Raw genomic sequence first — 26,389 nt, forward strand, 5'->3', positions numbered from 1 at the left:
GCCATTATGCTCCTGTCTCAACCAAGTTTCACAATCATCATTGGGGAGTACACTATTAAATTGTTTGTTTAAAATTATTTAAAAATTATACTGTATATGTATATAATGTCTTATGTCTGGCGACATTTTTTTTCCCTGGAACTTACCCCCCCCATTAACATTAATTCTTATGGTAAAATTGGATTAACTTAACATCGTTTCGCTTAAAGTAGCATTTTTCAGGAACATAACTACAATGCTAAGAGAGGAGTTACTGTAGGTAGCTCTTCGTAGACTTCCAAGAGTCTAAGAGTTCCCTATTAGATCTGCTCTATAAATCATTCTCTCTTACTACCCCCAAAACTCATATCAAGACTTTATTTTTGAAGGTAGTTAGCTGCCTTTCTTTCTTTTTAGCAAGAGGCCAGGTCTCTCATCCATATAAAATATAGGCCTTATAAGGGTTTTCCTTCTATCTCCTACAATTGCCAGGTCAACAGCACATCCAATGAGTTGGTGAAAGCCCTTTATAAATTCACCCTATCCTGAGAATTCTGCAATTATCAGACCACTTTTTCCATAGCCACATAAAAAGGTATCAGGGACAGTGCGTCTCCCTGCCTTAGTTAGCACACAGTCTATATAGTATACAAGGACGGTTCTTACTATCATTTCCTCCCTTGCATGGGCATGTAAACCAATTTACAATATAGCCTGTAGTTTATAATTATTATACTGTAAATACATGTGTAAAGTGCAAGCTGTATTATAAAACACATCAAGTATGGCTGATTCTAATACATATTTTTAACACCTATTATAATACATTTATATTCTGAGCGTGATGGTCAGTTTGGCACTCAGATAGTATGATGATGACTACAGTACAAAAATCTAGATAGATTCAATTCGCATCTTGCTTCCACTAAATGGGAATTTTGCCATTGCCTTCAAAGGGAGCAAGATTAGGCTCCAATAGCACTGTACTATCAGAAAACATTACCATTTATTCATACCACCAATGTACATTTCACACACACAAAATTGTGCAACATGACACCTCTGTATAACTTATTTAAAAATATGTCAGCATTCATGAACGTGGCTGCACACATGGAAACATAACCAATATGGACTATGGGTGTGCTGCTCCAAAGAGAAGAGGGAGAAGAGATTTGTTTCTATGTTGCTAAATATGATATAAAGCATTTTGCCAAAATAAAACTTATGCAGTTGTTATTTAGGTTTTACAGAAAACAAAAAATATATTTGTATTAATATTTCAAAAACTTACTTTCAGACACCTAACATTACCACAGGATATATTGATTTTTATCTCTGAGAAACCTTCATTCAGCTAGTCTCCATACACAGGCCAGTAAAAAAGCATGTATTTTTAATCGATTTTTTAAAAAATTAATGGTGACTGCCAATGTGTCCATCTGTCAGAAAAAATGCCCACAGGGAAAAAGAATAAAAATACCCACATGTAAGCTAATATTTAGGAATAGTGTCCTTTGTGCATTAAGGACCAAAAAATGAGGATTTTTTTAATAATGTTCTAAGACGATTTTCCTCGCCTTTTACAGCATGATATAATTTAGCAAATTAAACTGTTTAAGACAGCCCAAGTGTGGTCTACATCAAAGAATGTTACCTGCATAAACTGAAGAGAGGCTTCAAAGTCCTCCACGGGATACATCTTAATGCGAAAGAATTTCATCCCCATTATTAGACTAATAATGCTTTGAACCATGTAGGGGCTTTGCTCTTTATGCCGCAACTCTTTTAATTCTGCCACGAATTTCTTCTTCACAGCAGGAAATCTATGAAATTACACTGGTTAGTTACAAAACAATAGACTGGTAGTAAGATTTGACATGTATTGTAAGGTATCTAGAAGAGAAACAATAAAAGAGATATAATAATATATCTCTTTTATTCTATCATTAATCATTATTTGAGTTTTAATATGTATTATTAGGTGTGTTTTTTTTTACTTAGGGTATATGTGTGTGTGTGCACACAGTCCTCTGGGATGCGTCCCTCTCTCATCCCCAATATTTTCCCAATAATTCCCTCTTCAAAACCTCTTCATTAAGTTGCCACATCTTTATGGCCATTAAAGATAGATCGACAGGATGGATGGATTGAGAGCAATGCAAAATGCTCCCCTTCCTCCCAAAGGCTGAGTGTACTGTTTCCACAGCGTTCCCAGTCCCCACAAGATTGGAGAATGAGAGGAAATTTTATTGTCTGATCTTAGACCTCTCCCATTACTGCATCTAATGAACTTTCCTAATTTTAATTCACTGTGCTTCTTTTTATACATAAGCTAAACTCTACCATAAAATAATCCTTCAAACTTTTTTGAAAATCCAGGATAGAAGGCATTTTTACTGCAAGCATGTGTCAAGTTTTCAAAGGAAAATGTTCAAATGATAACCATAAAAATATTCAGATAGGTTGTGCCAGCCTTCAGGTTTTCCTCATAGTTGTTACAACACCACAGTATCTTAGGTACCAGAGATAATTTCTATTTCAAGTGTAAGAAAAGACTGTGGTTTCTCAGATACCACAGGGTAGAAAGTAACTGATGGTAAATGCTAATTTTTTAATGGCGACCACAATATATTTTAGATGGTGGTGGTATTATTTGACATACATTGGAAACTGCAACTTTACAGTGTACTGTGCCCAAGGATATTTCAATTACTCAGTGTCATCCAAAGGCATGGAACACAATTCTACTATGATAAAGCTTACAATTTTCAATTCCACGTTGGTAATTCCACTCTAACTTTCTATTTAAGATTCAACTTAGAATGATTTCACATAGTAAACAAGAGATATATGATATAGTAATTCCCTCATATCTGTTGTTCAGACATACTTTTTTTATCCATTTCAATTTGCTGCAGAATAAACATTTAAAAAAATGGGATATAGATAATAATGTAGGTAGAATCTTTTAAACAGTTATTTAAAACACATTAACACCACCAATGTTAATGCAGTTAAAATGGCACAAATCAGGCTGAAAATACACTCTTTAATATAGGCCCTGACCTGCAAACATTGGATCATGTGAGTACTCATATGAATAGTTTAGTCATGAAAGTAGTTGTATGAGCAGTCTCAAAGAAGTCAATGGGACTACTAATATGTCTAAAACAAACGTATGTGCAGGTATTTTCAGGATCAGGCCTATAGTTATTAGATTAATTAAAATGTTATGGAAGCTTAGGTCAGAAACCTATATAAATGAGAAAATGATTCTGCAACTTTTTCTTCTAGATGAACTTTTATGAATGTGGAGATCCCAACCAATTTCCATAGGACTCCATGCAAGTGAAGCAGTATGCCGAGGCACAAGAAGCTGCAAGATCGAGGCCTTATTGTGTTTCCACAAAAACACCTCTTATTTACACATGATCACTTTCTACAGTTCAATGACTTATCCACCACGAGAGTACATAATTATTTCATATGTACTCTCATGTCATCTGTTTTCCTTGTAATTCAGTAATCAGTCAGGAATTCTGGCTCAATAACTAACTAACGGAATTTAACTGTCCTGATGAATGTCTTACTGATGAATATTTCTATGAATATTATATTGAATTATTAAACAAATGTACTTTGTACTGCCCATGCCCCTTTTCTGTTTGCTTTCTTTAAACATTTATGCAATCAAGTTTTACTAGTACAGATGCTTAGCAAATTTTAAGCTTGTGGGCTTGAATATTTCTAGAAAGTGGGCTTCAAAATGTACTTTCTGTGAGCATTCACACCAGGAAACCAGTGATAGGAAACAATACCATGAGACTTATGTGATCTAGCATGAGCAAGCAATTCAGTTTTAATTTTGGATTTTGTTACTTCATGTAGCAAGCCACTGAGTATATGAAACTTTTAAAAAAATTAATTGAATTTCAAAAAATTTCAAAAAATCTTGATCTATTCACAATTAGCCCATGAATAAAATAAGAAGTAAAATATGTAATTAAAAAAAGCAGGATGGGTGCTTCTTCTTGATTGTTGTGCTAGTAACTGCTTATGGCTCTGTTTACTATTAAACAGAACTCAGAACTGGAACCATAAATTAAAAACTGTGGAGAGGAAAACTCAGGGAGGAAAACAGGTGAAAGGGACAGAGGTGGGCAAGAAACTAAACACAGAAATTAGATAGGGGAAAGAATAAGGAGGCACAGGGGAAAGAAACGGACTTCCTAAAGGAGAACGGTACATAACAGTCCCATGTATCTTTTTAAAACAAAACTATGCAACCCTCTATATATCCCTATTACTGTGTTCAGCAATCATATGAGCTTACCTTTTTCAACCTGCCACACAACGTCTCCATGAGTTATTATTTCTTTCTGTTATTCTCGTCATGACTTAAAATCCAGTCTTGCAAACACTAACAAGTGTGAGGCCTGCTTCCACAAACAGCCCCCCTGACTCTAATATAATTAATAACAATGTATATTGTAGGGATATTAAAGAAGGTACAAACAGTGATTCCCCCAAGTGACAGTGACCCCTCAGTTTCACCAAGTACAAAAATCTTTTAGTTCTGTTAAAACTTGTAAGCTCCTGTCTGCAGAAAACATTGATTGTATCTGTCCTGTGAAAGATACTCTATTACTATGTAAAACTTACAAACAAGTTAATTAACTTTATTCTTGATGTAAACACTATGCTAGCTTTAAGCTGTAATTGATACAATGTAAACAAACAGACTCCCCCACCTTCTGTGATTACAGGGCCGGGAGTCTCATATGAATTAACACACACCCCAAAAGTGGTGGAGACAGTAAATTAAAATATGGTTAAGATATGGAATGTATGTTAATGGATGCTTAATGTGCATGAATGGTTAGGGAGGCCTAAAAAGGGAGTATCCATCGGCCGAAGAATGTGTCAAGTGGACCACCAGACAACCCCCGGGGGATAAACTGGGATCCACCCCATCACCTGAAAGGACGAAAAACACAAACTTTGGACAGTTTAAAGCCACCAGGAATGTGCCACTTTAGACAATGTGGAGCCACCAGGAATGTGCCATCTGCTGATTGAGTCAGCAACAGCAGGATGAAACAGCTCCCACAGAGTAACACAGGAATTAATTCCTATAAGAATGAACTCCAAAGACTGAGGACTTTGAGTCTCTGGTTCTGCTGCCAGCCTCCAGGAGCATCAGGTGCATCTGGCACAGACTCGGCTCCATCTTCATGACCAAGGTACCTAGCCAGTAACTTGGCATGAGCAACTTCTAGGCTGGTAACTAACACCTATACAGAACTTGAATGAATGAGTGTGTGTGAGTGTGTGTGTGTGTGTGTGTGTGTGTGTGTGTTAACTTTTGCCTTATTATTATATTTATAATAAATGTGGCATCTTTGCCTTATCCCTCTTAATTAGATCCTGCTCGTTTTTATTATATTGGTATAACAATATTAACAAAGAACAATACAAAAAATGGACAGAAACAAAAGATAAATAAAAGAACTGGCAATATGAGGAAAGAATATGTTAAAAAAGGGAATAGAAAAAGAAAAAAAACGCTTGCAATATTTTGCTTCATTCATGTTCATTTCAACCTAAAAATAACTCTGACTATTTTTGACAAAATAGCAGCAGGTCCCAAAATTATCTTTGTGACATCAGTATAAGCTCCAAAAAATGCACCACTTAAATTTAGTTCTAAACTGCAATAATTGTGAACATTTAAAAAAATGTTTCCATGACTGGGTATGGTCATTTTTAGCTTTGCCAAGTTAGGGAAAAAATAGCACATAGTAGAAAGACTCATTTAAATTAGGTCTCTCCATCCCTTTAAGCTTTCCACAGATAGCATCTGTGATGAAAACTAAAGCTGTTGTAGTCTTGTTGAATTTAGTTTGAATTGCTTGACTGGATGCAGAAACCCAGTCTGCACCTTCTGTGATTCCACAGGCTCCCATGCAGTGGAACATTTTGGAGAACAGAGTGCTCAAGTGAAATGATTTACAATTTCTTTAAACTATAAAATAAAGAATATCCAAATATCCATGTTTCCAGAATGATAAAATTAAAATCTCTCAGATTTCCCACAGGCAATGTATTTAAGTATACTTACTTAGCTTGTGCTAGCACACCTATTACTTCTGCATACAGATCTGCAACAATGTGCATATTTCCAGTGTTAGGACCAAGGTACCTAGCAAGAAATAAAGCAGATGGTTGAGAAAGCATACTGCTTTAACTAATACAATTTTATTAAACAATTCAGCAAGCAATTCTTTTCATGTTTTGTGTAGGAAAGAGCCTTACCCTTCTTTATATTTAAAGTGCTTGAAAGCCAAGTTAATAACATCATGTACCAAACTGTCTATGACAGGATGAAGTGGAATCTGAAAGTACAAATAAAATATAACTGCCATGTGAATATGAAAGTTTACGCTTCATACTTCAATGCCAAAATTATTTTTTTTATTTTCCCTTAAAAATTATACTATCTGAAAGTTGGGCTAAAAATATAAAGACAGCTTAGTACTGAAGAGAAATATGTCATCTCTGAAAAATATGGCAAAAAGAAGTCCATATTAATACTAAATTCAATAAGATGCTTCCCATATGTGGAAAGAGAGGACAGAATAAACGAACAGTTGGTTTAGAAACCATTTTTATGCTAGACTATTTATGTTATATATATAAATTAATAATAATTTGAAAATTAGCCTGAGAGATGAAATACTGTACAACTTCACAATGAATTACTTCTTAAAGAATCATTTATTTTAAGGATCCCATACCTGTTTCAAAACTTCTATTAATACTAAAGAAAAAATAAAATCAATGGCTAAATCTCTTCTTTCCATTAGATAGTCTCGCTGCTGTTCATCACTGCAAAATCAAAACAAGAAATAAAACAGTAGTGAGACATGTGTCTTATTTTATATAATATGTCTGCATAAATTATAAGTATACAAATAATCATAAATTGGGTTTTAGTTCCAGTTTTTCAAACTGTAATCCTAAATTAAAAAATGAAGGGCAGTACAGTGACAGTCTCTTAAAATCTAGGATAAATAGCACAAGTACAGACCTGTCACATTCATCTATTTTCAGAAGTTGACATGCCCTCCCTTCACTTCCTCTCTCTGTTTCCAGCTCCAGAGACCCATGTTGGCGCTTTCTCCCTCAACACTCAGGTACTCCATTTTCTCTTTTTATGCTCTAATTGAGTAATGCTGAACCGAAATCTACAGAGTGATTTTGTATTTTGATCTCACTCTCAAGGTCACTGTTTATTAAATTATCAATGGTTTTGAAGGTGGAAACAGTACCAGAGTGTTGTATTAGTCAAAAATTATTTTAGGTCAAGATTTTCAAAAACAGGAGCCTGAAGTTAAATTCCCAAATCCAGATTTAGGTGCTTGCTTGACACCCAGCAGCTCCCATTGAGATACTTTTTTTAAACATGGGTACCTAAAGTCAGGCACCTAAATCCATAGTTAGACATCTAAATCATAGGCCTGGATTTCAGAGGTCTGAGTACTAATAAATCCTGCTGAAGTCAAAGACCATTGACCAGATATGTATTTAATTGGCTAACTTTACACACTCAATTATGGAAAATTTGCATTCTGCATTTAATTAGGGGTGAATGATAGTTTACTGTGTCATACTGACTAATGTTCTGTACTAAAAATTTGGGAATCGAAAGTATATATACATAATGTTGATGAATAATTTTAATCAGTGACAAGAAAATGAGACTCGCAAGAGCCTCAGGCAATGTTTAAAGGTTATTTTCAGAAAAGATTTGTTTGGCCTGGTGAAATTCAGTATCTTTTTCATATTCCAGTCAGATAGCATTAGAACTTAAAAAACTAAAAAAGAAAAAAGCCTAGTAGTATCAACAGCAACACATTAAATTTTATAATCACGACTGATTTTTGCTACAATTGTAATCAACTTCCAAAGAATAGAAAATCTTCATGCTGGCCTAGTAGCTAGACATGAATATCTAAATGCCCTGTAGTTACAGAGGTGACCTTGCAGGATTTTTCGTAAATAAATACATAAGAACATAAGAATGTCCCTATGGGGTCAGACCAATGGTCTATCTAGCCCAGTATCCTGTCTTCCGACAATGGCCAATGCCAGGTGCTTTAGAGGGAATGAACCGAACAAGTAATCCTCTCTCCATTCTGAAAGCTGACCATTTAATCCTACCCTTTGTTTCCTATCTTTCAACCAGTTACTGATTCATGCATGGGCGGTGTGTCACATAGGTTGGGGAAGGCTGTGCCTACCCAAACAACCTGGTGTGGCCCCACCTGTGCTCCTCCCCGAAGCCCTGCTTGCCCTTCTCAGTTTGGCCCCAGCCCAGGCAGGCTGCTGCCTGCTTCTCTTTAGGGAAGCAGTGTGCTGAGGCTAGGGTTGGGGGGCCAGGACACTAGGGGGCCCCGGGCACTGGGGCCACGCTGCCCAGCACTGGGGGGAGGGGAGAAGAGGCTGGAGGCACTGGGGCTGCCCGCCCTTTGCTCAGGGCCAGGGGGCTGCACACCGCCCACCAGTTCTGTGCTCGAGGGCCACCCGCCCTGTTCTCAGGTGCTGGGGCTGCGCGCTGCCTGCCTGGGGTTGTGTTGGGGGAAGGATTGGCGGCTGTGGGGGGTCCAGCAGGAGAAAGGGGCCAAGTCCTCAGGTAAGGGGTGGGGTCATCTGGGGGCAAGCCTCCGCAGCCAGTGGTTCACCCGCCACCCATGGATCCACGACAGGACCTTCCCTCTTATCTCATGACAGCTTACTTTGCTTAAGAGTGTTTATCAGAGGCTTTCTGAAAATCTAAATACATTATATCCACTGGATCACCCTTGTCCCCAAGCTTGATGACACCCTCAAAAGAATTCTAGTAGATTGGTGAAGCATGACTTCCCTTTACAAAAACCACGTTGACTCTTCCCCAACAAATCGTGTTCATCTATGTGTCTGATAATTCTGTTCTTTACTATAGTTTCAACCAATTTGCCTGGTACTGAAGTTAGGCTTACTGGCCTGTAATTGCCGGGATCACCTCTGGAGCCCTTTTTAAATATTGGCGTTACATTAGCTATCCTCCAGTCATCAGGTACAGAAGCTGATTTAAATGATGGGTTACACACCGCAGTTAGTAGTTCTGCAATTTCACATTTGAGTTCCTTCAGAACTCTTGGGTGAATACCATCTGGTCCTGGTGACTTATTACTGTTTAATTTATCAATTTGTTCCAAAACCTCCTCTAATGAGAGTTCAATCTGGGACAGTTCCTCAGATTTGTCAACAGGTTTGGGAATCTCCCTCGTATCCTCAGTGAACACTGATGCAAAGAATTCATTTAGTTTCTGCACAACAGCATTATCTTCCTCGAGTGCTCCTTTAGCATCTCAATTGTCCAATGGATCCACTAGTTGTTTAGTAGGCCTCCTGCTTCTGATGTACTTAAAAAAAAATTGGTGTTACTTTTTGAGTCTTTGACTAGCTGTTCTTCAAATTCTTTTTTGGCCTTCCTAATTATATTTTACACTTCACTTGCCAGAGTTTATGCTCCTTTCTATTTGTCTTAATTTAACTTCCACTTTTTAAAGTACAATTAAAAGGATTTAAAGGATATTGTAAAGTATAATTAAAATTAAAACATAATTAAAAACACCACATTTGTTTTTGACTGGTTTGATGTGGTATGATGTGGGGTGAAGAGGTATTTCGAACATATGGAAAGATTAATGGTGTCTCTTTCAACTTTCATTTATGTGACAGCTATTATATACCAGTTCATTCACCCATGTGCAGTTAATTGTTAGCACAATAGGGTAAAAAGTAGGTTTAATATAACATGAAACTGAATTTTTGGACAACGAAGTAGTGAGCAAAAAGTCCAAGTTAGCACGCTTATTTGAGGTTGACTGTTTCAACATCTGATTGGATAAAAAACAAGACATTATCTGTCTTTTCTATGCCTTAAACTGGTTGAGAATCTACAAGCAGCCAGCATCCTCTTTCTATATCTTCCTTAGCTTTCTACTTTCATTATTTATTAATGTTAACTGCATGCTGGATGTTATATAAAACATGTACAAGAAATGGTACAGCTCTGAGTAGCTTCCAATCTAAATAAGTGTGAACGTTGATCGTTTGCTCAGTTTTAAAGTATATTGAAAAGCTGTCATGAGAAAAATTGAACTTTTAAGTGTATGGCTATCAATCCCCAAAAGTCCAGTCCTGTATCCTTTCTCAGCCAAACTCACACTGATTTAAGTAGGATCTTTTTCTGAGACAACAGTAAGGGTCAGCACAGTTCTCATGCATATGAATAATCCCACTGACTTCTATAGGCTACCTGTGCTTAAAATTAACCATGTGCTTAGTGCTTTCATTGATCAGGATGAATATAAAGGCTATGCGATCTGACCTGCTAGTCTACAATAATCTGAGAAAATCCAGTGTATTTTTCATAACAATCTATGACATGAAATGCGAATCTTATATCCTCATTGAACTACTGAAGTTCTAGTAGGACTCACAGTTCCAATTGACTTCAATAACTACTGGCCACTTTTCAAGCAATTGTAGTTTTCAAAGAATAAAATTGTACTAAAACTTCTCTCTAAAAAATTCTCTGCTAAGAGCAGATCTCAGATACAGGCAATTATCTAGTTCCCTAAAACACAAGAATCAATTACATCATATGAGGTTTAGGTAGCATTACTGGGTTTGTTTTGAATCTTCATTAAGGCAAAGTTACAATAGAACATTAACACACAACATCATATGTTACTTATTTGGGAGCAGGTTAATACTTGCTAGAGCAGTGATTCTCAAACAGGGTTATGCATACCCTTGAAGGTACACTGAGGTCTTCCAGGGGGTAGATCAATTCATCTAGGTATTTGCCTAGTTTTACAACAGGCTACATAAAAAGCACTAGTGAAGTCAGTACAAACTAATATTTCATACAATTAATTGCTTTTCCACTCTATATACTATACACTGAAATGTAAGTACAATTTTTATATTCCAATTGATATATTTTATAAACAAATTTTCAGCAATAGCGTGCTGTGACACTTCTTATATATCTGATTTTGTAAGCAAGTAGTTTTTAAGTGAGGTGAAACTTGGGGTACTCCAGACAAATCAGACTCCTGAGAGGGGTACAGTAGTCTGGAAAAGTTGAGGACCACTGTGCTAGAGCTCTTCAAGTGAGCTATCAGCAGTGTTTTGGTATATAGATATATGCACATGAGAAAGCAAGTATGCAACTTATTGTGTTTTTTACTGTTACTTAGACCATCTGTTCTATTCTTGTGAACAAATAGCTTACCAAATCTGTAACAATCCTGCTCTCTGATGTGCCTGGAGATTATTGTCAGTACAGTACCTTCTCACAAGAGTAAAACAGATGCACACAATAGATGAAAAGCACTATTTAAATAGCATTCACAAAATTCAAAATGGTGGTGAGGACCAATACTCTGGTTGATATGGGATCATCCAGGAGCATAATTTTAATTGTAAGAATATTGCACTCCTTCAGGTGGTCTGGGGGGGGACTCCTATAAACTTGATGTGAAGAACAAAATGAGAGTATGTTATAATACAGGTAGGTAGTATTTAGAGCCCAAGAATCTTTTAGACATTTGTTTGCTTATTCAGCTAAAAAGTGATTCTTCAAATTGATATACAAAAAATTGATTGCCTGCAATTCAGAAATGTCACCCAATACCATAATTTTCCTGAAATTCCTGTTTTCCAAAATTTCAGTGCCTGAAAAGCCACTTAAATAATAAGTAGAACAGAAGCTGAACACTTATATGTAATACATTACATCTCTGAATCCAGATTATGTTTATTCAAGAGCGTACCTTTTGGATTTAGTGCTTGTTCTTGGTCTGTATTCATGAGATTCATCTTCTATGCCATTTTGCCTTTTATACCAATCAAAAAGAGTGCGCAGAATAGAGGGCAGGCAATACTCTGAAAGGGAGCTCATTGAGCTTATTACCTATGGGGGAAAACATAATTCAGATAGTATTCAAGCTTTATCTTCTCCTTCAAAGAGTGCTGTTAGTTCATACTTAAAGGTTAAACTCACTCTTGTTTTTATCTCCATTTGAATTTTTTATTTTTACCACCAGCAATGCACCTTAATATTCTTTATCCACACACACACAAAGAGAATTGTAAAATGGTTTGCACTTCTATAGTGCCTTTCATCTAATATTAAAGTGCATTAAAAACATTAATTCCATCTTGCAACAACTTGGAAAGAATCTTTAAGAGGGGAGAGGCTGTTTCCATATACCTGGCTGCTGTGCAGTGGAGTTGAAAATGATCACCAGGGAAACAACAGTGGACCACTGTGGGACACCTCATGGAGCCCAATTCAGTTGACTGCGTCTACACTGTCTCTCTGTCGACCCACCAACATTGAATTAAGTGATACGTCTCTTACGGAGGTGAAGTAATTAAGTTGATGTAACAGGTGAGTTAGGTTGGCAGAAGGGACCTGGTAGTGCAGATGCATACATTATTAGGTCAACATAAGGCGTCTGGAGTTGCTCTAAGTTTGTAGTGTAGACTAGGTCTAAATTTTTATACCATGCTCCCCGCCATGGTGTCTGAGTATCTTCCAAGGTAAGGAAATATGTCCATTTTACAGATGCATGAATTGCTGAACCTAGACGTGATTTGTCAGAGGACTTGCAAAGTGATAAGCACTCTGGCCCTGAACCAAAAAAGAAGTGAAGCATGTGCTTATCTTAAAATGTGTGAGTAGTGTCATTAACTCCATTAGGATATCCACATGCTTTAGTTAAGTGTCTAGTTAAATGCTTTGCTAGATCAAGTCCTGATAGTTCAAAGTCTTGCAAGATCAAGCCCAATGAGTGTCAGTGACTAAGTCAGGAATAGACCAAAGGAGGTCAAATTCCCTAGTCTAACACCCAACCTAACAACATTGCTCCCAAACTGTAGTAAATTTATTTATAGCAGCCTTTATGGAATGACACAACTCATTCAGAAATGCAATTTAACCTAAATTTTGATTTATTTCATAATAAGACAGCAGGTTACTTAACCTCACAGTCATCTTATGAGGCTTAAAGTTTGTGAAATGTTTTCAGGATGAAAAATGCTAAGTATTATTACTATTTTCAATTGTATTCAGATATCATGGACTAGAACAGGGATCGGCAACCTTTGGCACACGGCTCACCAGGGTAAACACCCTGTCAGGCCTGGCCAGTTTCTTTACCTGCTGTGTCTGCAGGTTCGGCCGATCGCGGCTCCCACTGGCTGCGTTTCGCCGCTTCAGGCCAATGGGGGCTGTGGGAAGCAGCAGCCAGCACATCCCTAGGCTTGCGCCCCTTCCGCAGTCCCCATTGACCTGGAGCAGTGAACCGGGGCCAGTGGAATCCACAATCGGCCGAACCTGTGGACATGGCAGGTAAACAAACTGGCCCGGCCCACCAGGGTGCTTACCCTGGCGAGCTACGTGCCAAAGGTTGCCGATACCAGGACTAGAACTTATGGGCTAGAACTGAATCATGTTAAAGAAAAAAATTACACCTATTTCCTGTGTAGAAATAGTACATTTCTACAAATGTATTATTTTTTCTAGAAAAGAATACATATATCAGTCCAGCTGTTTCAACACATTTTATGATTTGATACATGAAACAAATAACAGGAAGTTGGTATGAAGACATTGTAATTTGGTGTAGCCTCAGGAGCATTCAATGATAAAATATTACAGTAGTTCACATTAAATTATACTAAAGTCCTGAAGCATAAGCATTCAGATGAGCATGTAAAAGATATAAATAATATTGTCAGCTCAAAATACTAATCACTATCAATTCAGGATGCTATCAAATTACCACTTAGACAATTTTACCTTACTTTCTAAAGCTTGAAAAAGTTAATTCTGCAGAGTGTCACACCAATTTTTATTAGTCATAAATAATAATTAAAACAACACAAGTTGGGCCAGAGTATAAAACTCATGCAGAGATGATGCAGTGATGCTTCATAACAATGAAGTACCTAGATTGGGAAATGTATATAGCAGAGAAGAAGCAAGCAAAATTAAATTATGTTTTCTGTGCATTCCAGAGAGAAACCTGTTTTTCACCCCAGTTGTTTATAACACGTCCTTTTCTAGTATAGCTGCCATTAATGTTTATTATTAATTAATATAGCACTATACATGTACATGACACTTTAAAGGACCTGTAAAAAGACAAGGTCCCTTCCTCAAAGAGTTTACACATCATCCATCTGAATACAATACACAGAAAGAGGCCAAATATGAAAAAGGGCAGACACACCATTAATGAGCATGTCACCATAAGAAAGCTTTGTGGAAGAGGTGTCTTTTTATGAGGGATCTGGAAGATAGGGAAATTTTGGGTCCATGGGAAGTGAGACAGTTACAAATACAAGATCATGAGATAGATTAGTGGTACTGTTGATGTCTTGCTTTTCTTTTTTCTCTCTCTCTTTTTTTTTTGTATTTTTAGTGAAAAGCTAGTTTAAAAAAAACAAGCCCATATTTTCACTATATACTTTTACATAGACTTCTGCACTGTTTAAGTTGGCACCAGGTCACCCAAAGCGACTCTGCCAACTGAATCAAAAAGTATCAGTTGCAGAGCTCTTTATTTATGATTTCCTGCAGAACCAAGCTAAACTCTAAAAGGAAAAATACTTTTCCAAATGAAGTTTCTTTCTCCTATTTACTACTAACTCTGATTCAACAGATTTATATTATTCACTTCAAGTTTGCACAAAAGGTTCGCCACCAGGAGTTACTTAAAGTTCATGACGAGCAATGGGAAAGCCGCAAAAAGCTCCATTCCAAACAAATTAAAAAATTTTGGTATCTGTCCAAAGCTTAACGGAGTTATCTAGACCTACTGGTTCTGCAGCATCGGAGTTATCTAGGCCTACTGGTTCTGCAGAACTCTCACAGATTTCAGCATAAGAACGACCATACTGGGTCAAACCAATGGTCCAACTCATCCAGTATCTTGTCTTCTGAAGTGGCTAATGCCAGATGCTTCAGAGGGAATGAACAGAACAGGGCAGTTTTGAATGATCCATACCCCTGTCATCCAGTCCCAGCTTCTGGCAGCTGGAAGTTTAGGAACACCTAGAGCATGAAGTTGCATCCCTGGCCATCTTGGCTAGTAGCTATTGATGGACCTATTTTCTGTGAACTTATTTACTTTTTTTAACCCAGTTTACTTTTGGCCTTCACAACATCCCATGGGTTCCACATATTGACTATGCATTGTGTAAAGAAGTACTTCCTTTTGTTTACACTTGTTGCTTATTCATTTCACAGGATGATCCCAAGTTCTTGTGTTATGTGAAGGGGGTGAAGCACTTCCGCTCCTGGTCCCAGCCAAAATATGGAAGCCCAGAGGAATGCAAACATGGAAAAAGTCAACTACATTAACAAAAAACTCCTAAAATGGTTGAGTCAATTTTGTTTCAAGTTTTGGTGAAGGTTCAGGAGCAAGGCTGAGCTTATTTGAAGCAGTTGGCTCAACTCTGCTCTAGTCTAGACTTCAGCAAATTTCTTGAGGAATTTATCTTTAGTTTTTAAAAGTGACTGAGAGCTTTCTCCCATTACATATGTATGTTTAATATTACTCAGTGTATTCCTACACAGGGTCTCTCTCTGGAAATTATCCACCCTACATTGGAAAGCTCAAGTTCCCTGGTATATGGTTGTTTAATAATTATTATCATACAAGCAGCACATATTTTTAAGTGTCTTCTGGGATGACTGACACAGCTGCCAAATAAATAGTAGTAACAGCTTGCCTACTCAAAAGTTGGGGACTCTTATGTATGTTCTTGCCAGTCTTTTTTATATCACATTCACCACTGCCGAATTAGTGTCTGAGGCTATCAGGAGAAGAGCTACCAGATTGTGGTGTGCATGCAGCATAGAGAAGTCGTGGAAGATGAGGGAAACTAATGCAGCCTTTTACAGAAGCCACACCTTTTTAAATTTGTGCTTGTCAATCACACAAAGACCTCATGGAGCTTCCATTGATGGGCATTTTCAGAGCCACTTCACTGCCTGATGTATAAAAAACATGAATAATTCAGTACATTTTTTTCATTTACTTTTAAATAAACAAGGGTTTAGATCTCAGATATTGTATTTACTGCAAGAAAAGGAGAGGTTACTCACCCTGTGCATTAACTGCAGTTCTTTGAGATGTGTGTCCCTATGAGTGCTTCACTTCAAGTGCCTGTGTGCCCCATATACTTTCAATCAGAGATTTTCGTTAGCAGTATCCATTCGGACTGCGCATGCATCCTTCATGTCCTCCTGCCTTGCACCAAGGCTCCATAGGGCTGTGTGAGTGAACAGTTCTCAGTCCCAAGTCCCACAGAGGAAACTCTGAAGCAGAGGGGAATGAGGGGAGGTAATGTAGCACCCCTAGGGACACAGATCTCAAAGAACTACAGTTACTGCACAGGGTGAATAACAACTTCTTCTAGTAGTGTCCCTATGGGTGCTTCACATCAGATGCCTCCCAAGCAGTATCCCTGCAGGGAGAAGGCATCTTCATAATCGGGTCCAGAACTGAAGACAGTAGCACGTGGCCAGCTGATGTATTGGATCTAGAGGCATGGACCAAGGCATAGTGCTTGGAGAAGGTATGTACTGAAAATGGTGTAGTGGCTATGCAGATCTCAGATACTGGCACATCTTTAAGTAATGCCATAGATGTTGATTGTGATGTTGTAGAGTGCACTAACACCTTAAAAGGAGTTTGAATGCTGGCCACATCATAACATGCAATAACACATTCAGTTATCCACCTTCATAGACTCTGGGTGGAGACTGTGGATCGTTTAGATCTTTCTGCAATGTAAACAAACAGGAGACCTCCAGAGTGGTTTGGTCCTATCTAGATAGAAGGTCAACACTCTTCTGACATCTAAGGTATGGAAGGAAGCCTCCTGTTTGGAATGATGTGGTTTTTGGGGAAAACATGGTAAATGAATGGACTGATTAAAATGAAACTCGGATGACATCTTAGGTAGGAATTTAAGATGTGGACATATGGAAATCTTGTCCTTGAAGAGAGTCTACCATTAAGGCCCCAATTTCTCTGACTCTTTGGGCCAGTGTAATGGCTACCAAAAAGGCTCTCTTCATAGACAAGTTCAGTAAAGAGCAGGTAGCCATTGGTTCAAAGGGAGGTATTGTGAGACATCTGAAAATTAAACCAAGATCCCAAGCTGGAGTGAGGTCTTCCCCTTGAGGGAAGAGGTTCCCCAATCCTTTGATAAACCTCAGAGTTGTTGAGTGAGCAAACACTGAGAACCCTTCAACTGGGGAAAGAAAGGCTGTTATGGCAGCCATGTGAATCTTGACTGAGTTGTTTGATAATCTTGTTTTCTTCAGTTGCATCATATAATCCAGGATAACTGAGAGTGAGGAAGATTTGGGTGCAGGTCATGAAGTTCACCATAATGGATAAATCTTTTCCATTATTGAAGGTAAGTATTTCAGGTAGATTCTTTCCTACCGTTTAATAACACCTGTTGTACCCCTGCAGAACAGGCAGACTCTAGCTATGTGAACCATTGAGGAGCTATGCCTTAAAATGGAGAATGCCTAGGTTGGGATGAAGCATCAACTGGCATCCTGGAAGAAGAGATGAGGGATGACTGAAAACTTGATTGCTGGACAGAGGGACTGGTGAAACAGGTAAGGACACCAGCCAGTCTTGGCCTCGTTAGGATGATTAGAATAACCCTGGCTTTGTCCCATCTGATTTTTTCCATTACCCTCAATATCAGAGGCACTGAGGGAAATGCATAGAACAGTCCTTTCATTCCAGATAGAAGGAAGGCATCTCCCAGAGAATGGCAGTCTAGATCCCCTTTTCAACAGAACAGACAACACTTTCTGTTCATGGAGGTGGCAAAGAGCTCCACTTCTTGAAATCCGCAAGTTTGAAACATGCTGTTGAATATCCTAGAGTCCACCTCCCATTTGTAGTCCCAGAAGAAGTGTTTGGTGAAACCATCAACCATGATGTTTTGAATGTCAGGGAGGTACATTGCTGAAATGTTTATGCAATAGTTTATGCACTAGTTCAGTGGTCCCTAACGCGGTGGTTGTGGGTGCAGTAGTGCCCGCCAGGGCATCTATGTGGGCCTGCATACTGGCCGGCTGACAAGTATCCGCAGAAATGCCGCCGAAAAGCAGTGTCATCAAGAGGCATCGCCGCCGAAATGCTCACCAAGAGGCACCGCCGCTGAAATGCTGATTTTTGGCGGCATTTCAGCAGCAAAGCCTCTTGATGACGCTACTTCAGCGGCATTTCGGCGGCGATGCCTTTTGACGTTGCCGCTTCTCAGAGGCATTTCGGCAGATGCTTGTCTGCTGGCCATGGTCCTTGGTGGCTCGTCGTCTGGTGCCCAACATCCAGAAAAAGTTGGGGACCACAGCACTAGTTCCACAACTTCATTGCTTTGGCCAACTAGGAAAAACCTTTTAGCCAAACTATGTGCAAGGTAGTCATGCTAAAGCTTAGTCTCAAACTGAGACAGTTGAGAAGAAACTGAGGGTAGTTCACCCAGGCAGCGGTAGATAGCCCCAGTGCAGGGTACAAAGATGTGAAGGGAATGGACACTGCTAATGAAAATCTCTGATTAAAAGCATGTGGGGAGCATGCACTCTTGAAGTGAAGCACCCATAGGGACACTACTCGAAGGTTATTTATTAATAGTTCATTATGAAGGCTAACACTAATGTGTGGATATTTCATTTTGAAAAGATATTTCATTTTGAAAGGATAATATACTTTTTGGAAAACTGTGCGTTTCATGCTAACTGTCATGCCCATAAGGAAAAATACGTAATTGACACTGAAATATCTTAGATCATAAAATTCAGCTTTATGTAGCTGAATTAGGTGTAACTGCACATTCCCCGTAGTGTGCGTCAGTGCTATTCTTCAAATCTCAACTATAATGATTTTACTCACCATAAAAAGTCAAAGTAATTCTTTGTAAATACCCATATGCCATACTTTTACTGGTAAATTTAGAGTGAGTGTCTTTAGTATGGATAAAAGGTCAATATAGCTTTTTTAATCTTTCTGTCATTGCTCTTTTAAGGCAGGAAGGAAGGGTGGAATTTGCAAAGACCTGGTTCTCAGAGAACAGGAAGGGAGGAAAGTCTAGCCAGCATGTTGCTTACTCAACTCCTTCATTTATGGGAAGCAAATCCAGTGGTGAGATGAATTCTAGGTCTGTGCTGTTGCTGAAAGGGAGTGTACAGATGTACAAATATGTCCTTGTTGCATGATCGTGTTATTCCATCACAAATGAACGACATACTGTACAGTTTAAGGATCTCACGGCTACACAAGCACAGAGCTGTTTAAACCTTGTGTTCACAGAGCATTAAATGTTCTTTATGTAAATGCTTCCTTAATATTTATTTTGGCATAATTTGAAAAAATAAATTTAATGAAACTTTGCTCTAGACAGTTTGCTACAACTTACAGAGTTTTTCATAAAAGTCTTATTATACTAACCAACTGAAAATGAAAGAAAATGTATTGATAGTACATTAATGACTGAATTAATCTGCATTTTTATATTCAAATATTATTGTACCATAAAAGTGATAGATTTAACAGCAGTTATATTCACTACTAGCTCAATTTCCAATTATATCATTAATATTTTGGAACTTAGCTTCTATTATTTTCATTTTGCTTATAACAGGTTTTCATACATATGAATTTTACTGTCATTTTAATAAGACAGAGTTGGAACTATTGTTTTGTCTTGAATACTGTAGGACAAATTCTGCTCTCAATCATGCTGGTATAAATGCAAAATAACTCAAAAGTCAGTGGAGTCATTTTGCATTGACACTAGTATGACTGAGAGCAGAATTTAGTCATATGTTATCTTCTTAGACACATTTCGGATACTCATAGTTATATAAGAATGCTTTTCCTTTGTTAAAGGTTTCTTGCACTTCACTCATTTTAGAGTAGGGACAATAGGCCAAAATAAAGGTCTATAATGGAAACGTAACTATAAGCAAAACAGGCCTTAGTAAAGTAAGATCTAGGATGAAACCCTGATTCATTGGAGTCAATAGCAAAACCCCCATTGACTTCAGTGGAACCATGATTTCACCCCTAATATTTAAAAACTAGAAGAGACACTAAAAAAAATTCCTTCTTCAAATTCTATAGACTGTAGTAGAAGATGATGCGCTGCATTGTGCTCTTATCCAAGGCAGTTACATGCTACAAGCAGGGCCGCCCAGAAAGGTGGGGGGGGGGCAAGAGGGGCAGTTTGTCCCAGGCCCTGGGCCCCGCAGGGGCCCCAATGAGAGATTTTTGGGGCCCCTGGAGCGGGGTCCTTCATTCACTCCGGGGGCCCCGGAAAACTCTCGTGGGGCCCAGGCCCCTGGAGCTGCTTCCGCTCCGGGTTTTTGGTGGTAATTCGGCAGCAGGGGGTCCTTCTGCTGGGACCCACTGCCGAAATGCCCCGAAGACGTGCGGTGGGGGGGGTCCTTCCGCCCCAGGACCCGCCTCCGAAGAGCTGGCCCTTGGCAGTAATTCAGCTGCGGGAGCCCCCCGCTGTGGGTCTTTGGGGCACTTCAGCAGCAGTCCCGGAGCGGAAGACCCCCCCGCTGCCGAATTACTGCTGAAGTGGGGACCCCCTGCCACCGACGACCCCAGGGCCCCTGAATCCTCTGGGAGGCCCTGGCTATAAGTGCCTTTGAGCAGGACCAGCGCTAGGGGGTTTAGTGCCCTAGGCGCACGGCAATTTCGCTGCCCCGCGCCCTGGTCCTGCGGCTCCAGTGGAGCTGCAGCAGTCGTGCCTGCGGAGGGTCCACTGGTCCGTGGCTCCGGTGGAGCTGCCGCAGTGGTGCCTGCGGGAGGTCCACCGGAGCCGCGGGAGCAGCTGACCGTCCACAGGCACAGCTGCGGCAGCTCCACGGAGCCGTGGACCAGCGGACCCTCCACAGGCACGACTGCGGCAGCTCCACCGGAGCCGCCTGCCGCCCCCTCTGGCAAAATGCCACCCACCAATAATCCTGGCGCCCTAGGCAATTGCCTAGGCCGCCTAAATGGAAGCGCCAGCCCTGCCTTTGAGACACATAAATCACCTTCTTTCTGCAAAGGCCACACTTTCAAAAAAAAGCTAATTCCCTCATGAAAAAAGGACCAAGATTCAATATGAAGAGCAAATAGTGGCTTTCTGATAGTGTAGATTTCTTTTATTAGCATCTTAGTTCTAAGCAGTATTCTCTCATGTGCACTAAAAAGTCTCCAGAAATATGTACATAAAGGGAAATTCTTAAAGCTGGTAAGGATAAAATTAGACCTGTTAGTTATGCATGTGGTCTCAGTTCAAAAACCAGCTCAGCATCGTGAGTTTATTGATGGGTGATTTTACCTACTTTACCTTCATTCTGGAGAGCTGATAGCTACTTTGGCACCAAGATAAATTTTAAACAAAATGACATTTATTTTTAGTGTACTGTAAATTAATTTTTGAACCTATGACCCTTGAATTTGTCTCCTGAAGTGGTTCTTTCCACATTGTTTTATACCCAAATCTGTGATTAAGGGCCCAGACCAGCTCCTGAGGTCCTATAAACATAATCTCCTCATCCTTTCTCTATTGTGCACCCTTCCACTAGTGAACAGGAATGCTGTGTAAGACTGAAGAAGTAAAAGGGAAAAAATGAAAACAAAGAAGGTCATTGATGGTAATGCAGCTGTTCAGGAAGATGAACGCAATCATAATACTGATGTGATTACTAATGTACTGTCTCTTGCAGACATACTGTGGAATGGGAATACTGATTTTGCTGGTGATTATCACCACATTATCCACCACCTCAAAGTTGTCATAAACAATGGACAGCTGTTGAGCCTAATTAGCATATTGTTTAGCCTCTTATTTATATTAGTTTCTACTTTCTATTTTGATGGTTTCCTTCACTTACATTTATTACAAGTGTAAAACACAAAAGAAACAGGCTTCTGCTTTTTAGATCTGCACAGCGATTCCTCTGACATATTAGGGTTATCATATCTCAGGTTCCCCAAAAGAGGACACTGCTGGAGGGGAATGGAGGAGCTGGGAGACAATAGTTGGGGTGCTGGAGGGGTATGTGTGTGTACTTGGAGGGTTACCTGGGGAGTACTGGAGGGGGTACCTGCAGCCTTACTCTCAAGGTGGAGGCAGTGTCACTCCCTGTCAAGGTGGCAGGGCAGCAAGTGCAGGTCCAGGATGCATCACCAGCCCATCTGCCAGCACCTCCCTGCATGACTTTCACCCTCCCCGGGGCTGGGAGCCAGGACCTGGGAGGGCAGGATCCAGCAGCTGCAGCTGCAAAGGAGGGACCAATCAGCTGTGGCTGCAGGGGAAGGACAGTTTGCAGTTTTATAGCCCCAAGAACCCAAGTCAGCTGACATGGCCAGCCACAGTTGCTTAACTGCAGTGTAGACATAGAAGTACATACTCAAGTGGCAGCCCATGCTGCTCTAGCTTTACTGCTATTCTTATTTGAATTGGCTAGATAAAAGCCATCTTGGAGTATGTCTAATCATGCTGCAGTCACACCTCTGACGGCAATGTAGACATACTTAAAGACTTATAGAATTTGGCCAAAATTCGGCAGATTTTCATGAAGATGGTAAGAGAGAGATACTTGAGACTAAGCCAGAGTCTCTGCTCCAAAGCACAGAGACACTAGTATTTCTATGCAAAAGAGTTTTAAGAATGTTTTAACATGGGCAAAACAATGTGTTTCTCCCTAATCTCATTCTTAGAAATGGCTATACCATTTTGGCTGAAACTTTCCCAAACAATTCTGCCTGAGGGAGACAGCTGGCCTGGAAAATTTCAGCCTGGACAGTTTTAAGGTTTTCAAAGTTTTAAGCAACTGAAAACAGGGTCTTGTAACAGGAAGTGTCAAGCATGCTCAACTACAGACTTTGCTACCAGCTCTGTCTATAATATATATAGGGACAGATATGTAGTTAGAATTGTATACAGCTGCTATATATTTCAAAGCTTGTTTATGTCTTTATCTTTCTCCCCCCTTCACCAGTTTCAGATTCAACACCTGTTACAACTTGGAAATGCATGGCTGGTTTACTCTAGTAAGCATCGTATGTCCTCATTAATCAACCTTGACTTAACAGGTGCTGTTCAAACTTTTATCTGTCACTGTAGCAACAGCTAGGAGATGCATAAGAATTTTAATTTATCCTAAAAAAGAACACAATTTGCTTAACCGTAAGGCCTGCAGATAATACTTAGGCACATGCGAAACCTGCTGATGACACTACCTAATGAAGTCAATAGAAGTATTCAGAGTGCATAAAGTTAAGCATGTGCTTAAGTTTTTGCTGGATTTGGCCCTAAGAGTTTATGTACTGATGCCTTCATTATTTAATTACTTATAACTTAATTTCTTCTGTTTGTGACAGTCTCTTCTCTCATAGCAAGGGGAACAAGAAAATAGTCATAAAAATAGGAAATTGAGATTGTAGAACCAAAAAAATTGGTATTGGGACTCAAACGCACCTGTAGGCTTTTAAGTAATTTTACCTCATTTTGTTAGGAAAGCGATTTAGGCTTTTAAATTAGGCCCATAATTAAAATTTTGTGAAAATCATGCTTTAATAACATTTAAGACCTATAGAATTGTCTCCACAATGAACACAAAACAGTTGCATTAAAAAAACAGATATTTCTCTGCAATGTTTACAACCAAACACTGCTGCGCTAAAGTCATTACAGAGAAACTGATTATAAACAAAAATGAAATTGAATTAACTGATTTTCATTTTGCAAACTAAGAAAATAAAAAATAACGAAAATAAAGAGCATAGACACAGACAAGTTGCATTTTTTAAATTCTTTCATTTTGCATAATATAAAGTATAATCAGTAACATAATTAAAGAAATGTGTTTGTTTATAAGTATTACTTTTAAGTTAACCAGATCAATTAAAAGGAGATTCACTAAATGTATCCTAATAATTAATTTTATGGATTCTGGTATCCTGCATATACATAAACTTGAGATCTTTTATTACTACATATTTTTTCTGATCTTTATCTCAGCAATGATGATTTATTTAGGACAGCAGAATTTATTTTCTTATTAAGCAGTACACAACAAAACAGCGAAATCTAATACATGAAATTATTTATTTTTAACCAGTTCATCCCACTTGGCCCATTTTTCCTCAAATGATCTAGTTTATGTGTCAATCTATTAGAGGAAGTAAATAATTTTATTTCTGTTAATTATCTTCCTTCCTACTAATAACATTTCTCTAGCGGGTATTTATTTTTGCAGTGATAGGCCCTGGCCAATCCTGAAAAGACTCGTGTACATGTTTAACTTTAATGTCTGTGAGATCACTCACACTGCATAAAGTTAAGCATGTACATAAATTATGCATGATCACAGCCCTACTGATTAAAAAAAACTGATTAAAATGACTGCAATGACAAGGATTCCGAAATCCAAATCTTTTAGGAAGTGTTCTGATTTACTAACAGCATAAAATAGGAATTTGGGGCTACAGCCCCAAAATAACTCTTTCATCTTATTTCTAACATTGAATCAGATGTCCATCAGTTTGGAATGTTCCCAGAAGATATGATGTTAGTCTCATGAATCACATCAGAAAAAATCCACAAGAAATAATACATAGATATTGAATGTGCGGAAAAGAAATTAGAAACTTGTAGTGACAAATAATATTAAGTTTGGAAGAAATGGAAATTGCTCCTAATTCCTAAGGCGGATGATTAGACAGAGCACTTTCAGTTCTACAGCCTCAAGTAGAATGAGAGATTTTAACTGCCTGCCTGGCAAACCACTGTATACTAGCCTAGCCTACAAATGCTCAGATTTTGTCATGGTAAACAGAAGCAACAAGAAAGAAATGTTCCCGAGTTAGATATCACTTACTTGATCAAACTGGGGATCTTCTCCTCGTTGCAGAGATTTGGTCAGAGGCTTTTCCTAAAATTAAATATTAAAAAATATATATTATTTAAGAGACACCTTTTGAGATGTTCTAGCAACACTACTATTCCATTTCTATTACCATTCTATCCAGATAGCCTTCTCCCTTCCCACCTACTGTAGCCAGGAAAAGTTGTTTACTTCATGCACATTTATTAACATTGGAATAGCTCCTTTCAGTATTTTTTCTTTTAAAGAAAAATGACTAAAATGTATTATGATCGAATAAGATTGTGCTTCAATTACTCAACAGTCAACTATACAAGAGATCTGAAATGAATTCCAGTGTTTCCTCCTATACGTATTGTAGGTACTGTCTTTAACTATAGGATACCTTTTTTGCCAGGGAAACTAGTTTGCAATACAAAATGACTGCCCTGGAGGACCTTAAGTGGAGGGCTATTGTCTGGCCTGCTAGGGGGAGGAGTAAACCTCTTTAAGAACAGAGGTACTGATGCTGCTGCAGATGCAGAGCAGGTCAGTGTGGGGATGCTGACTCGTCCCCCAGGTGACCAAAAGAGAGCAGAAATAATATAGTTGCAAGCCAGGTGAGAGAAGCCTCTCTTTCACTCAGACTAAGCAGAGCAGCACGCACCCTCCCACACATGAAAGTGGCAAAATACCAGGTTTGCTCAGGCTCTGCTGTGGGCACTGCACTAGCAGCTGTTTTCTTGAGGGAGGGGCTAGGAAGGAATGTTTCCCTCCCGGAAGGAGGATAGGAAACACTGGATGTGGTTTTACTTAGACTGCAAATTTACTATCAACTGTCTGGGAGCAACTGGCAGATACAAATGTACAGTGCAAGTAGCTCCATTTCAATATGTACCTGTGGGGCTTCGATCATCCTGGTCCCCAGCCAACCTGCTGCTGGGACCTTACCATCCCCCACCCTCAAATTAGGATTAAGGTGGGCTGGGGGGGGATTGGTTCCCTGCCATGCCAGTCATAGGAGGCCCCCATTTCTGCTCCTTTAACAGATACCTTCTTTAAATCCTTTTCACAACCATTTATCTGATCACTGTATCCCTTCCCTATGGAATACCTGCACTAGGCATCTTCCCCATGTTTATCATAGCCTAGCTCTCATTCCATGCTCACCCCCACGAACCCACTATGGCTTGGCGACTCTGTACACGACGTCAGCCTGGTCCACAACCCAAGGATCATGCAAAACTGAACTAATGAACGGACAGGAAAGCTATACTCAGGACCGGCGCCAGGGTTTCTGGTGCCTTAGGCGCCAGGCCATTTCGCTGCCCCGCACGCGGGTCCACCGGAGTCGCGGGGCCAGCGGACCGTCCGCAG

General features: G+C 39.2%; 1 protein-coding gene across 2 annotated transcripts in view; it reads right to left on the reverse strand.

Moving 5' to 3' along the window:
- The window catches only part of FRY (FRY microtubule binding protein), a 343,127-nt gene that overhangs the window by 204,683 nt on the left and 112,055 nt on the right, over positions 1-26,389 (reverse strand). For both annotated transcript variants that reach the window (XM_075061648.1, XM_032795968.2), the window contains exons 3-8: positions 25,028-25,081; positions 11,874-12,013; positions 6,780-6,870; positions 6,298-6,377; positions 6,104-6,184; positions 1,637-1,805 (exon numbers count right to left, since the gene is read on the reverse strand). In XM_075061648.1, the coding sequence (XP_074917749.1) occupies positions 1,637-1,805; positions 6,104-6,184; positions 6,298-6,377; positions 6,780-6,870; positions 11,874-12,013; positions 25,028-25,081 (615 nt within the window). The remainder of the gene's footprint in view (positions 1-1,636; positions 1,806-6,103; positions 6,185-6,297; positions 6,378-6,779; positions 6,871-11,873; positions 12,014-25,027; positions 25,082-26,389) is intronic.

Source organism: Chelonoidis abingdonii, chromosome 1, assembly GCF_003597395.2.
Source record: "Chelonoidis abingdonii isolate Lonesome George chromosome 1, CheloAbing_2.0, whole genome shotgun sequence".
NCBI classification, from domain to species: domain Eukaryota; kingdom Metazoa; phylum Chordata; order Testudines; family Testudinidae; genus Chelonoidis; species Chelonoidis abingdonii.